Source organism: Schistocerca nitens, chromosome 4, assembly GCF_023898315.1.
Source record: "Schistocerca nitens isolate TAMUIC-IGC-003100 chromosome 4, iqSchNite1.1, whole genome shotgun sequence".
NCBI classification, from domain to species: Eukaryota; Metazoa; Arthropoda; class Insecta; order Orthoptera; family Acrididae; genus Schistocerca; species Schistocerca nitens.
This window is the reverse complement of record NC_064617.1, coordinates 327245894-327260253: the sequence shown is the minus strand read 5'-3', so window position 1 is coordinate 327260253 and position 14360 is coordinate 327245894. Positions and strand designations below refer to the sequence as shown.

General features: G+C 39.2%; 1 protein-coding gene across 1 annotated transcript in view; it reads left to right on the top strand.

Moving 5' to 3' along the window:
- Window positions 1-14360, top strand: part of LOC126253485 (uncharacterized) — a 314750-nt gene that overhangs the window by 228759 nt on the left and 71631 nt on the right. Inside the window, exon 4 of the mRNA XM_049954857.1 lies at window positions 13992-14341. Coding sequence (XP_049810814.1) covers window positions 13992-14341 — 350 coding nt within the window. The remainder of the gene's footprint in view (window positions 1-13991; window positions 14342-14360) is intronic.

The window sequence follows — 14360 nt, the reverse complement described above, 5'->3', positions numbered from 1 at the left end:
ACCCCCATAAAATACCTGGAAGTGAGTCATTTTTCCTACCGTGGGACCAACTGATATTCCACCTCTATAAGTGAAGTGAAATTCATTTCTTTACTTGCCAATACCACCACTCTTTGCTCAGGGTATCGTACACATTTTTAAATATTATCACAAGATCATTTTGTGTGGCAAAAGATTCTCTAGAAGAGTGTGGTTGGTGTAATCAACATTACCATGAAGAGTTGTGTAGAAAAAGGCTCTTAAATAGGCGTAAGTGGGAAGAAAATTGTGCTGGGGTTGGCTGTTGCAGCAAGGTATGGTTCACACTTGTTTCTCATTAGACAAGCATGTCAGTGACCGTATTTGAAGACTTTGTAGGGGTTGTCAAAAACATGCTAGTTTTCGGAGAAGATTGTGTTGACACATCCGAAGACATACATGCCAGTAATAATGAGGATGGTCAGGAAAAATGAGTGCTTTGATGAGGAAAAAGTGCTCTTTCCACAGAAGCTTTGAATGCTGTAGGGATACTCCAAAGGCCTTTTTTCTTTAATTTTTGAGAGGTAAAGATGTGATCTTGAAAACAGTGAACAAATTCTGAACACACAAATGAAGGAAGCTGATACTTTACCTTAACTAAGTTATCACTGTACATATTTACTGTTTAGAAGTAATTATTGCACATTATAATTCATTATAGAATGCAAATACATAGTCCTTACCCAGTTTCCCTTCTTTTTGTTAAACTTGCTGAGTTGACGGTCATATCTTCTAGGCCTGGAGTTTCCCCTTTTCTTTATAAGGAAGAAACAAGAACTTCACTTATACGGACATCTAAGAAAGAACACAAAACAGAAAAAAACCTTGTTTTAGAAACTAATTAATATTGATAGTGATCATATCTCTGGTTCTCTTAGCAGTAGCATTTTGAAGTCTGTTTGGATAATAAGAAAGTTAGTACATTATTGAAAGAATGTTATTTACTTATTTCACAGTATTTATCAGTCTGGAGCATTACATGATCTCTCAGTGTTGTTGCTGCTGCTGCTTATGCTGGTTTCAGTCTGAAGACTGGTATGATGCAGTTCTCTACACACTGCTCTATCCTGTGCAAGCCTCTTTATCTCCGAATAATTACTGCAAGCCACATCCTTTTGAACCTGCTTACTGTTTTCATCTCTTGGTCTCCTCCTACAATTTTCACCCCCACACTTCCCTCCAGTACTAAATTGGTGATCCCTTGATGTTTCAGACTGTGTTCCATCAACTGTTTCCTTCATTAAGTCAGAAAGCGGAACTGTTACTTTTTTCATATACTCCATGAGCGCACCAATCTGTGAACATACCTACAATGTTTCAGCATCTTGCGATGTTCACAGCCCGCACTGCAGCACACGAAACACTGTCAGCATTTTTTTTTATTTCAGTCACCGCATAATCATTAACGCATTTGATACACTCTGGCAGTTTCTTTGATACATGTGTAACCATATGTGGGTGATAGGAGATGAGGTACTGATGGAAGTAAAGCTATGAGGTCAGTTAGTGAGTCATGCTTGGGTAGCTCAGTCGATTAGAGCACTTGCCCGCTAAAGTCACAGGTCTCGAGTTTGAGTGTTGGTGCAGCACACAGTTTTAATCTGCCAGGAAATTTCATATCAGATTACTCTTTATGCTAATTTAAGCCCGTAAAGCATTTGTATAAGTGCTTTTTGGTCCTTGTATTATATTCGTGCTTTGGACAGACATCTTTTACTGAGGAAAGAGTGATATTGGTGACAGCAAATGACATTAATGAAAATATGAATTGTGAAACACTTGTCAAAATACTAAGTTTGCAGGAGAATACTCTCAAGGATGTATTCTAAAACTAAAACCTGATCTGAAGTGTATTTTGGAGTTCTTCCAGTGTAATGAGTATTTGAGGCTTGCAGCTAGATGATAAAGTCCTGTTTTGATATTTCGGTTGACAACTACCTCCTGTTCAAGGGGTATTTGAAGTAAGTGATCATTCGACACAAAAATTAGTCTATTTTGTCTATTTTCATTCACTTATGTCGTATGGTATTATATTTTGGGGTAACTCTTTCTAAAAGGATATTTTAGGCAATAAGTGGTGTAAGTTTGCGAATCTCTTGTCGACCCCAGTTCAATGTCAGCGTATTCCCAAGAATAAGCAGCTTTCACTTAGTTATTACACGGCAGAAATCAAACCTATATTTGGATCGGACTTCCTTAACTCTTGTGCAGAAAGGTATGCAGTATACTGCTGCATTCATTTGCAATAAGCTACCACAAGAATCCAAAAATCTTAGCAGTAATCTATGCTTTCAAATCGAAATTGAAGAATTTCCTCATGGGTTACTCCTTCTGTGAAAAATTAAGCTGATTCTTATGTTGTATTGTTGAAATTTGATAAATTTTGGGTATACGATAAATCGCACAAATCTAAGGGCTGTCAATTTGACTAAATACCTAGGAATTGCAATTACGAGCAACTTAAATTGGAAAGACCACATAGATAACATTGTGAGGAAGGCAAAACAAAGACTGCGCTTTGTTGGCAGAACACTTAGAAGATGCGACAAACCCACTAAAGAGACAGTCTACATTACACTTGTCCATCCTCTGCTTGAATATTGCTGTGCGGTATGGGACCCTTACCAGGTAGGATTGACAGAGGGCATCGAAAAAACTGTTCCAGTTAACAACATATTTTGTCATACATGTTTTCACAATTCTTTAATAATCAATTTCCAAATGGATTTCATCTTAACCAAGGATTTCATGCCAGAATATACGAGGGCGGTTCAGAAAGTAACCTCCGATTGGTCACAGTGCGGGTTGTGGGGGGAGTAGCGACGCCATCTGTGCGTTCACGCACTCAACAGGTCAGTCGGCATCAAGCCGTGGTCGAGTGAACGTTGTACCTGCGCTAGTTTAGTTTTTGTGGCAGTTTGAAATGTGTGCTGCAATAGAAAACCCCGCCAAATGTGAAGTGCGTGCTGTCATAAGGTTTCTTACAGCCAAAGGATATTCTGCAGCAGCTATTCATCGTGAGCTTTGTGCCGTGTACGGACCAAGAGTTATGAGTGAAGGAGTTGTCCGTGAATGGGTACGTTTATTTAAAAGTGGACGAGAAAACGTTCATGATGAAGAGAGGAGTGGTAGACCATCATTGGTGACTGACGAACTCGTTCAGACAGTTGATGCAAAAGTTCGGGAAAATCGACGTTTCACAATGTCGGAGTTGTCTACTGGTTTTCCACAGATTTCTAAGACTCTCTTGTACGAGATAGTGACAGCAAGATTGGGTTACCGTAAGTTCTGTGCACGATGGGTGCCCAAAATTCTTACCGACCACCACAAAACTCAAAGAATGGCCTCTGCATTAGACTTTCTGTCACGTTATGAGGACGAAGGAGAACCATTGTTAAACAGAATCGTGACCGGTGACGAAACCTGGATTAAGTACGTGAACCCTGAGACAAAAGAACAATCAAAGATGTGGGCACATTCAAATTCGCCTAACAAACCAAGAAAAGCCTCGCAAGATTTTTCTGCCAGAAAACTGATGGCAACGGTGTTTTGGGATGCCAAAGGGGTGTTGTTGGTTAAATTCATGGAACGTGGTACGACCATTAATCAAGACGTGTACTGTGAAACAATAAAAAAGTTACGACGGGCTATACAGAACAAACGCCATGGTACGCTGACTTCCGGTATCGTTTTTTTGCACGATAACGCCCGTCCTCACTCTGCTCGCAGAACAACGGCCCTTCTTGAGTCCTTCAAGTGGGACGTTATCAACCATCCACCTTACAGCCCAGACCTGGCGCCAAGTGATTATCACCTCTTCATGCATTTGAAGAAATGGCGGGTCACAGCGGTTTGATGACGACGAAGAGCTCAAAGATGCGGTCACAGGCTGGCTCCAGGCTCAAGCGGGTGATTTTTATGCAGAAGGAATTTCAAAGCTTGTGAAGAGATACGATAAGTGCCTCAATCGCTATGGTGACTATGTAGAAAAATAGTGCAAAGATGTAGTTGTAAGATGTATATATTAAAATATTTTTATTTAACTTGGTGTATTTTTTTAAATCAACCGGAGGTTACTTTCTGAACGGCCCTCGTACAATGGAATGTTCCATTCAGGTACAGTGCTCAGTTATGGCTGAGTTGCAAAAAGGGATTGTGGCAATTAGATTACATGCCCTCTTTCATATAATTCTCCCCTTCCCCATACTGACTTCCCTGAATTAGATGGGAATTGTACTTGCAACACATCCTTCAGTCCAACAATCCTCATGGCCTTAATCTACACCACCCTCTGTCCTACACCTACAATCGTGCCTCTTCCCATGTTTCACATTTTCCTCTCTCTCTTCCTCTGTTCCACTGTCATATTCTTTTTTGTTGATAGGCAAAATGCTGATATTTGAAATTTCATTCAGTGTCAGACAGGAAGTTGGCTGTGACAACTGCCACTAAGAACACGAGACATCGTTTGCTGTTTTGTGGAGACAGTAATATTTTTGTACCTATGACATTTTTATTGGGTAGAGTGAGAATATCTGTATTCTCGCAGTACATATGAATTAGGTATTCTCCAACCTTAAGGTTCATCTACATCTGCATCTACATCATACTTCGCGAGCCACTTAATGGTGTGCAGCAGAGGATACTTTCGGTACCACTGTCTGATCCCTCCAACCCTGTTCCACTTGCAAATAGTGTGTGGGAAGAATGATTGTCGGTAACTCTCTGTATTGGCTCTAATTTCCCAAATTTTCTCCTCATGGTAAATATGCGAGATGTATATGGGAGGAAGTAATCTGTTGTCCCACTCCTGAAAAGTACTGTCCTGAAATTTCAATAGTAAATCTCTCTGTGATGCGCAATGCCTATCTTGTAACATCTGCCTGTGGAGGTTATTTAGCATCTTTGTAATGTTTCCCTGTAGTACTCCGGATATTACCTTTACATCTGTCGATTTTGTTCTGTTAAGACCGACTTGTTGAGTTCTATCTGCAAGAAAGTGTTGAATCCAATTGCAGGTCTACTCCGGAAGCTCGTATTTTTTTCATTAAGCGGCAATTTGGGACGGTGTCAAATGCCTTACTGAAATCGAGGAACACGGCATCAACCTGAATGCCATAGTCCACTGTGCTGTGGATCCCATGGAGGAACAGAGCGAGCTGAGTTTCACAGGATCTCTGTTTGTGAAATTCATGTTGATTTTTATAGAGGAGATGTTCATTTTCCAAAAACGTCATAATTCTTGAGCATAAAACATGTTCCATAATTCTGCAACAGATTGACGTCAACGAAATAGGTCTATAATTGTGTGGATCTATCTTATGGCCTTTTTTAAAAATGGGAATGACCTGCGCTTTTTTCCAGTCGTTAAGTGCCTTTTGTTGCTCAAGCAATCTATGATAAATTACTGCTAGAAGGGGAGCAAGTTCTTTTGCATAATCTTTTTAGAATCTCATCTGGTCCTGACGCCTTTCCAATACTAAGCAATCATAGCTGCTTTTCAATTCCACGATCGATGATCTCAATATGTGCCCTTTTGACATTCATATGATGATTGAAAGGAGGGACAGTGTTACAATCTTCCACAGTGAAATAAATTCGGAAGACCAAATTCAGTATTGCAACCTTCTCTCTGTTATCTTCCATTTCGGTGCCAGTGTGGTCGCTGAGAGAATGAATAAATGATTTGGACCCACTTACTGATTTTACACACAACCAAAATCTCTTAGGGTTTTTACTCAGGTTGGTTGACAACGTCTTACTTTCAAAATCATTGAACGGTTCTCTCATTGCTCTCCTTACGCTCATTTTCACTTCGTTCAGCTTTTGTTTGTCAGCTAGGTTTTTACTTGTCTTGAATCTGAGATGAAGTGCTCTTTGTTTACGTAGCACTTTTCTAACACAGCTATTGAACCACGGTGGATCTTTCCCATCCCTTAAAACCTTATTGGAAAATACTTGTCTAGGGAATATTGAATGATGCCTGTGAATTTTTTACATTTGTTCTCCACATCTTGTTCTTCACCACCAAATATTTGATCCTGACTGCTGAAATATTCTGAAATTTGTATCCTGTCACTCTTGCTGAGCAAATATATCTTCCTACCTTTCTTAACATTCCTTGCCGGACCCACCATTACAGATGCTGTCACAGCCTTATGATCACTGATACCTTCCTCTACGTTAACTGATTCGGTAAGTTCAGATCTGTTTGTTGCCAGGAGGTCTCGGACGTTGCACTCATGAGTTGGTTCCCTAACTATCTGCTCAAGGTAATTTTTGGACAAGACATTCAGAACAATGCCAGACAAGTTGCTTTCTCTGGCACCAATTTTAATGGCATAACACTCCCAATCTATACCTGGCAAGTTAAAGTCACCGCTTATTACAGTGGCATGATCAGGAAAATTACTAATGGTATTCTGCAATTTCAGTTTGAAGCACTCTACAACTACAGATCCGGACCCAGGAGGTCTATAAAAGCATCTGATCACTATGTTTGACCATTCTTCGATACTCAATTTCACCCAGATTAATTCACATTTGGAACCCATGATTAATTCACATTCGGAACCCATGATAACCTCACTAGATTTTATTGAATTTTTTACTTCAGTAAAAGGGCTGCCACCATTGGCGACTAACCTGTCCTTACAATAAACATTCCAATCTGAACTTAGGATTTCGTTGTCATTGACGTCTGGTTTCAACCAGCTTTCTGTTCCCAATACTATCTGTGCATTATAACTTTCAGTAAGCAATACTAATTCTGGGACCTTTCCTTGGATGCTTGTGCAGGTTGGTTTGGGAACCATTGTGTTTTGTCATGATTGTGTCCTTTCCTTCTCCTATATTTAGAAATTTCTCCCAGTTACGACTGTGGGATAATGTAAAAGATATAACTTAATGTTTGTTTGTTCGTTTTATGTTCCTTGGATCATTCACATGAGTCAGTAATTCCTGTCCACCACCTTAAATATTTAAAAAGAAGAAAACCTTCTACAGAAAAGAAGATGTCAAGGAGAAACTTGAACTGCAGCGGATTACATACAACAAACTTCTTGAGGAATAAACAATCTTTAAAGCAATAGTCAAAATCCCTAACTCCTTAAGCAGATGTCTACATGATGAGAAATGAAAAGTTACTTCCCCTGAATATTATTCCACATGACATATGTCAACTTAGTGATTTGTTTCTTTCCAAGATATGCAGTGGTTCAAAGTGCAAATATGGCTCAACTAAGTAGTTTTACGAGTTCAAAAATGTGTGTGTGTGTGTCGGGGGGGGGGGGGGGGGGGGTGTTGCACTCTTTTCTTCAGTTTAAATTCTTGTCAGTATGGACACCTAAAATTTTTGAGCTTTCCAGTTTAGTTATTATTTCCTCACCATGTACTAACACTTATAATTGGTGTACTACCTGTAGATGTGCAGAACTTTTTAAAATTAAGAGTGAGACCTTGTACAGAAAACCACTCAATAATAGTTTTAAGAATTCTATTTTCTGTTCTTCTGTTGCTTTGTGTATGTTTAAATGGATTAGAATACTAGTAGCATCCGCGAAAAGAACTAATTCTGCTTTCTGTATATACGTACAAAGAAAGTAATTGGTGACTCAAGACGGTGTACTAAACAGCATTACATCAGATATATGTCATTTGCAGACTGATAATCGAATATATCATTGTGGAAAGGTACCTGAGTCACTTGAAGCAAATTTTGAGGCACAACAAAAAACTGTCCAGCACAATAACTGGGGAACATACATTCACAAAAAAATAGTAGTAAATTTTCTGGTTAAATGAAGTAGATGTTGTATGGGTAAGTGCTCCGTAATTAAGTAAGTGAAAGGTTATGTATGGTTCGCTGTACCATCAGTTCCATAAAACCTCAGTTTATCTAGGTGAACATTCTGATTCACATGGTAAATGCCTTAGATAGTCAGAAAAAAAACCAACACGTAGTATTTTGTTATTTAATGCTTGTAAAATTTGTTGCGGGAACATTAAATGGCATTCTCGGTTGAGCAACTATTCTGAAATTCTAACTTTAATTTACTGAGGATATTATTATTTCTCAGGTGGGATACTATTCTAGAATAAATCACCATCTCAAAATTTTTGGAAGATGATGTCAGTAGTGAAATGGTTTGATAGTTATTGGCATCTCTCCTACCACCTTTCATATAGAATGGAATACTTTAATGTCTATGGAAAAATGCCTTGAGTTGGTGATTAATTACGTATTTCAGAAGAGACAGCACTTTTTAATGTGAGAACAAGTCTTTAGCATTCAGTTGGAAACACCATCATATCTAGATGAGCTTCTACTTTTAAGCAAATATATAATTTTCGAATGAGAGGTGGGCAATATATCCATATGATTGAATTTTATATGAGTCTCTTTTTCAACACACTGATTTGGTTTTTCTGTTAAACTGTTTGCCCCTACATTTTCTACTGCATTTAAGAAATGATTATCAGATGTACCTGCTATCTGTGACCAATCATTTATAGCCTTCCATTTAAATGAATAATGATGTTATCCTTTTGTCCTGTTTCTTTGCACTGCATTCATTATAGACAAGCCTGTTCCCAGAAATACTTATTTCTGAAATAGTGTGCATGTTGTTTAATTTTCTATAACTTTTCTTCATAATTTTGAGTAGTTTTTGTTGTGTGCAGTTACTGTAAGATCTCTACTTCTTCTTGCCAACAGAGGACATTTCTGTTCTTCCTTCATAAGATACTTAAATCGCGCTAGTGATTCATAATGTGTGACGCAACTGTTTAATTTCCTTTTCGATGAGTGTGCAGAAAGCTGTTTGCAAATAATGATAACACTTTATCATGGAATAGATTTGCATTCTATTTTAGCGTTTGGTTCTTTATAAATTTTATCCCAGGTCATCTCTTGTAAACTGTTCCTTAAAACATTTGTCCTGGAATCAATAAGTATTTTGATTTCCACTGAGGAGTATCTACAGGGTGGTCCATTGATCGTGACCAGGCCAAATATCTCACGAAATAAGCGTCAAACAAAAAAACTACAAAGAACGAAACTTGTCTAGCTTGAAGGGGGACAGCAGATGGCACTATAGTTGGCCCGCAAGATGGCGCTGCCATAGGTCAAACGGATATCAACGGCATTTTTTGAAATAGGAACCCCCATTTTTATTACATATTCGTGTAGCACGTAAAGAAATATGAATGTTTTAGTTGGACCACTTTTTTCACTTTGTGATGGATGGCGCTGTAATAGTCGCAAATATATGGCTCACAGTTTTAGACGAATATCTGGTAACAGGTAGGTTTTTTAAATTAAAATACAGAACATTTTATTTCGGTTGTTCCAATGTGATACATGTACCTTGGTGAACTTACATGATGTCCGTCAACCTCAATGCATTTGGCAATACATGTAACGACATTCGTCTCAACAGCAAGTAGTTTGCCTTCCGTAATGTTCGCACATGCATTGACAATGCGCTGACACATGTTGTCAGGCGTTGTTGGTGGATCACGATAGCAAATAGCCTTCAACTTTCCCACAGAAAGAAATCCAGGGACATAGGATCTGATGTCCCCGGATTTCTTGCTGTGGGGAAAGTTGAAGGATACATGTGGGCCATGGTATGGTGCTTAGATGACCAATCCACCTATCATGAAATATGCTATTCAGTACCGCATCAACTGCACGCAAGCTATGAGATGGACATCCATCATGTTGGAAGTACATCGCCATTCTGTCATACAGTAAAACATCTTGTAGTAACATCGGTAGAACATTACGTAAGAAATCAGCATACATTGCACCATTTAGATTGCCATCGATAAAATGGGGGCCAATTATCCTTCCTCTCATAATGCCACACACTACATTAACCTGCCAAGGTCGCTGATGTTCCACTTGTCACAGCCATCGTGGATTTTCCGTTGCCCAATAGTGCGTATTATGCTGGTTTACGTTACCGCTGTTGTGCAAAAAATCTGTCATCGTCCCCTAATTTCTCTTGTGCCCAGTGGCAGAACTGTACACAATGTTCAAAGTCGTCACCATGAAATTCCTGGTGCATAGAAATTGGTACGGGTGCAATTGATGTTCATGTAGCATTCTCAACACTGACGTTTTTGAGATTCCCGATCCTCGTGCCATTTGTCTGCTACTGATGTGCGGATTAGCCGCGACAGCAGCTAGAACACCTACTTGGGCATCATCATTTGTTGTAGGTCGTGGTTGATGTTTCACATGTGGCTGAACACTTCCTGTTTCCTTAAATAACACAAATATCCAGTGAACAGTCTGGACTCTTGGATGATGTCCAGTATACTGAGCAGCACACATAGCACATGCCCATTGGGCATTTTGATCACAACAGCCATACATCAACACGATATCGACCTTTTCTGCAATTGGTAAACGGTCCATTTTAACGTGGGTAATGTATCATGAAGCAAATACCATCCGCACTGGCAGAATGTTATGTGATACCACGTACTTATACATGTGTGACTATTACAGCACCATCTATCACAAAGTGAAAAAAAGTGGTCCAACTAAAACATTCCTATTTCTTTGCGTACTACACGAATATGTAATAAAAAATGGGGGTTCTTATTTAAAAAAACACAGTTGATATCCGTTTGACCTATGGCAGCGCCATATAGCGGGCCAACCATAGCACCATCTGGTTTCCCCCTTCAAGCTAGATGAGTTTCATTCTTTGTAGTTTTTTTGTTTGATGCTTATTTCATGAGATATTTGGCCCAGTCACTATCAATGGACGACCCTGTATTATGTAAGGCACTACCTCTGATTTATCCTAACTGAGCATCATGATCAGAGAGGAGGGCATTTGCTACTGGGTACACTGTTATTTTCTTGCTTTGAGTTTCATCAAAGAAAACATTATCAGTTAGAGTCCTAATGCCTTTATCCACTCTTGTCAGAAATTTAATTACTGGGATCAAATTATCAGATCCAAATAAGGTTTCCAGATCATTTCTCCTATCAGAATCCATTAGAAAATATACATTGAAACTGCCACAGATTATTAACTGTTTGCTGTTGTCTGACAGATAGTATAGTATTATAATGTAACTTGACTGACAGAAAATCTGCTCACCAAGCAGCAGCTGAAGAAAACACACATATAAAGGTTAAGAAATTTGCAAGCTTTTTGAGCCAGTGACTCCATCTCCAGGCAGAAGGAAAATGAAGAGTAACAAAGGAAAAGGACTGGTGAGGTTTAGGAACTGGGGAGAGTTCAGAAAAGTCATTCAGAACCACAGGTCAGGGAAGACATACTGGATGGGACAAGAAAGAAAGACTGATTGCTGGTGACTGCACTGGATGAGATTTGAAAACAAGACAGAGGTTACTGACAAAACATCTTGCAAGAGTTGATAAGAGCAGAAAGCTAAGTGCATTGTATGTGATAGGCGGGAGGGGAGGGGGGGGGGGTGTTCAGGGAAAAATAGACTGGTCAGAAAGTAAAAGATATAGGAGACTAAAAGTGTGTGAAGACAGGAATAGTTACTGAGAATAAATGCCGAGACTGAAGAAATTAATATAAAAAAAGGCTAGGTGGATGGCGGGAACCAAGGACAGTTACCATCTGCAGAGTTCTGAGAATCTAGTGTCTGAGCGAAGAATACGGATGGCATATATGGTGAAACAGACATGGAAGTAATGGCCGTCACATTGTAGAACATGCTCTGCAACAGGATATTGTGTGTTGTCAGTGTACATCTTCTGTCTATGTCCATTCATGCTGACTGATAACTTGGTGGTAGTCATGCTATTGTGAAAGGCTGAACAGTGTTTACGTAATAACTGGCACATGGCATAGCATTTCACAAGTGGTTCTCCTTTTGATAGTGTAGTTTCTGCCAATTACAGGGCTGGTGTGGGTATTGGAAGGAGGGTGCACAGGGCATGACTTACAGTGGGGACAGTCACAGGTAGGAGCCATAGTGTCGTGAAATGGGTGCAGAGGAAGCATAGGTTCTTACCAGGATATTGAGGAGAGGGGAAAGGCGAAATGAAAAACTATCCTAGGTATGTTGGGCAAAATGTCTGGCAGAATGGACGTCATTTCAGGGTTGATGTTAGGATAATAATGCTCAGAAATGTGCTCCATTCTGTCAGAAATTTTTCCCAGCAACCTAGAACAGCTTTTTGTTCCCCCCTCCCCTTCCCCTTCAGCCACTGCAATACCATTGATCCTATGCTGTTTCTGCAACTATTTTCCTACACTTTGGCTGCTACCTCTGTCCTGTGCACCCTCCTACCACCACCTATACCAAACTTGTAATTGGCAGAACATACTCTATCAAAGGGAGAGCCACTTATGAAATGACACATGTTGTGTACCAACTGTTATGTAAACACTGTGCAGCTTTTCACATCGGTATGACAACCACTGAGTTATCAGTCAGTCAGGTTGAATGGACAGTAGCTATAATGTGTACTCTGGCAACACACAAAATTCTGTTGCAGAGCATGTTATACAACAAGACAGTCATGACTTCAGTGCCTTTTTCACTGCATGTACCATCTGGATTCTTCCCCCAGACCATCGATTCTCAGCACTCTGCAGGTGGGAACTGGCATAACAACATGTCCTTGGTTCTTGCCACCCACCTAACCTTAATTTATGTTAATTTCTTCAGTCTCAGCATTTCTCCTCAGTAACTATTCCTTTCTTCATTTTCTTTGTCCCTCTTCGTTTCCTTTCAGCCCGCTGCCAGAAGACGGAGTCACTGGCTCCGAAAGCTTGCAAATTTCCTTAACCTTTGCATGTGTGTGTTCTCCTGCCATCAGCTTGGTGAGAAGATTTTCTGTCTACCCAGTTACACTCTATTTTCAAAAATCAAATAGAGCATGGTAAAGATCCACATGCTCCATAAACACTTCAGAATTTTCTAGTTGGGATCTATATAAGTTACAGTTAAAATTGTAGTATTTTACAGTATTAATTCACAAGCACACACTTCTGTGTGCTGTTTACTACAGATTCTATATTTCTCTCTTCTGTAGTTATATGGTGCTCAGATAGACAAAGGATGTCTTTTTTTTTTTTTTTTTTTTTAGAGCTCTCTAAATTTTCCAAACTTGTCAGTTTGACATATCTATAAATATTGGAATGGGTGAAAGTAACTAATAATACTGGCAAAAATCATCGAATTGAAAATTTAAGGCGTTTGTAATATCTAAAAGTAGAGAACTTGTTGACAGGAATTTGATTGCTTGACTGGTGATATATTTTGCTGGGTGTGACTTTGTGATAAATGAAATATTAAGTGATATTTAGGACTCTGATTACTGCATAAGGATTTACTTTTCTAACTCGTTAGTTTAAAAAAATCCTTGTCAGGAGCAACTGTTTTGCTTAGTTTGAAATAATTGTTTCTTCAGTAAAAAATAAGAGTTTTGTAAGTAAATTTTTGCAATGGGTGAATGTAAAGTGCTGTGCATTTATGACTGATCATGAAAACTAAAAAAAGTAAAATATGAAATTTGTTGAAGACACGTGTGTTCCATGTTGAAAACAACATAATGGTTAACAGGATTAATGTCATCATATGATGTAGCATGATCAACACGGTCCTTCACCACTGCTAGGTAAAACACTAGTTGTATGTTTGTAATCCAGCTCAGAGTACTGCCACTGCATTAATAATTAATGGTTGTATTTCAACAGTAAATCATCCGTTACTGACATATCTTGGTTCTGTATAAACCTCAACCACCAGAATTTAAACAGATTTTACTTACCTCATGCAATACACATCACTGTACCTTAGTATTCTTGTTCACAGAAGCTAAAATTTCATTGCCACCATACATGTAATTAACAATTTTAGAAATATTCCTTAATAAGTACACCATGAGTTTTAGTTAAAAATCGCTTCTATATATAGACATTTGGTAAATGATGATTGTATCCATAAATGAAAAACATTTGTTGCAGGACTTGGAAGCCTCTTTCCCTTCTTGCCACTGCATATGGAAGCAGTTGGACTGACATTGTTTGAATCACGAGTTGTATCGGTGGTGTCTGCTCTTGTGGCTCTCCTAGGCCCACTACTTGCCTGTCCACTCGCTGATAGATTGGGTGGACCTCGAGGGCAGACTATACGAGTTCTCCTGGCTGCCACTGCATTACTGGGGGCAATTTTTTATGCTCTTCTGAATACTATACCTACTGTAAGACATCTGGATGCCCGACCCCCTGTCGTGCAGTTTGTATGTGACCCAGATGGTGCTGCTGTCATGTATGAACAATGTGGAGATTCATGCCCCCAGCTGGATCCTGACCAGGTATAATAATTTTACTTTG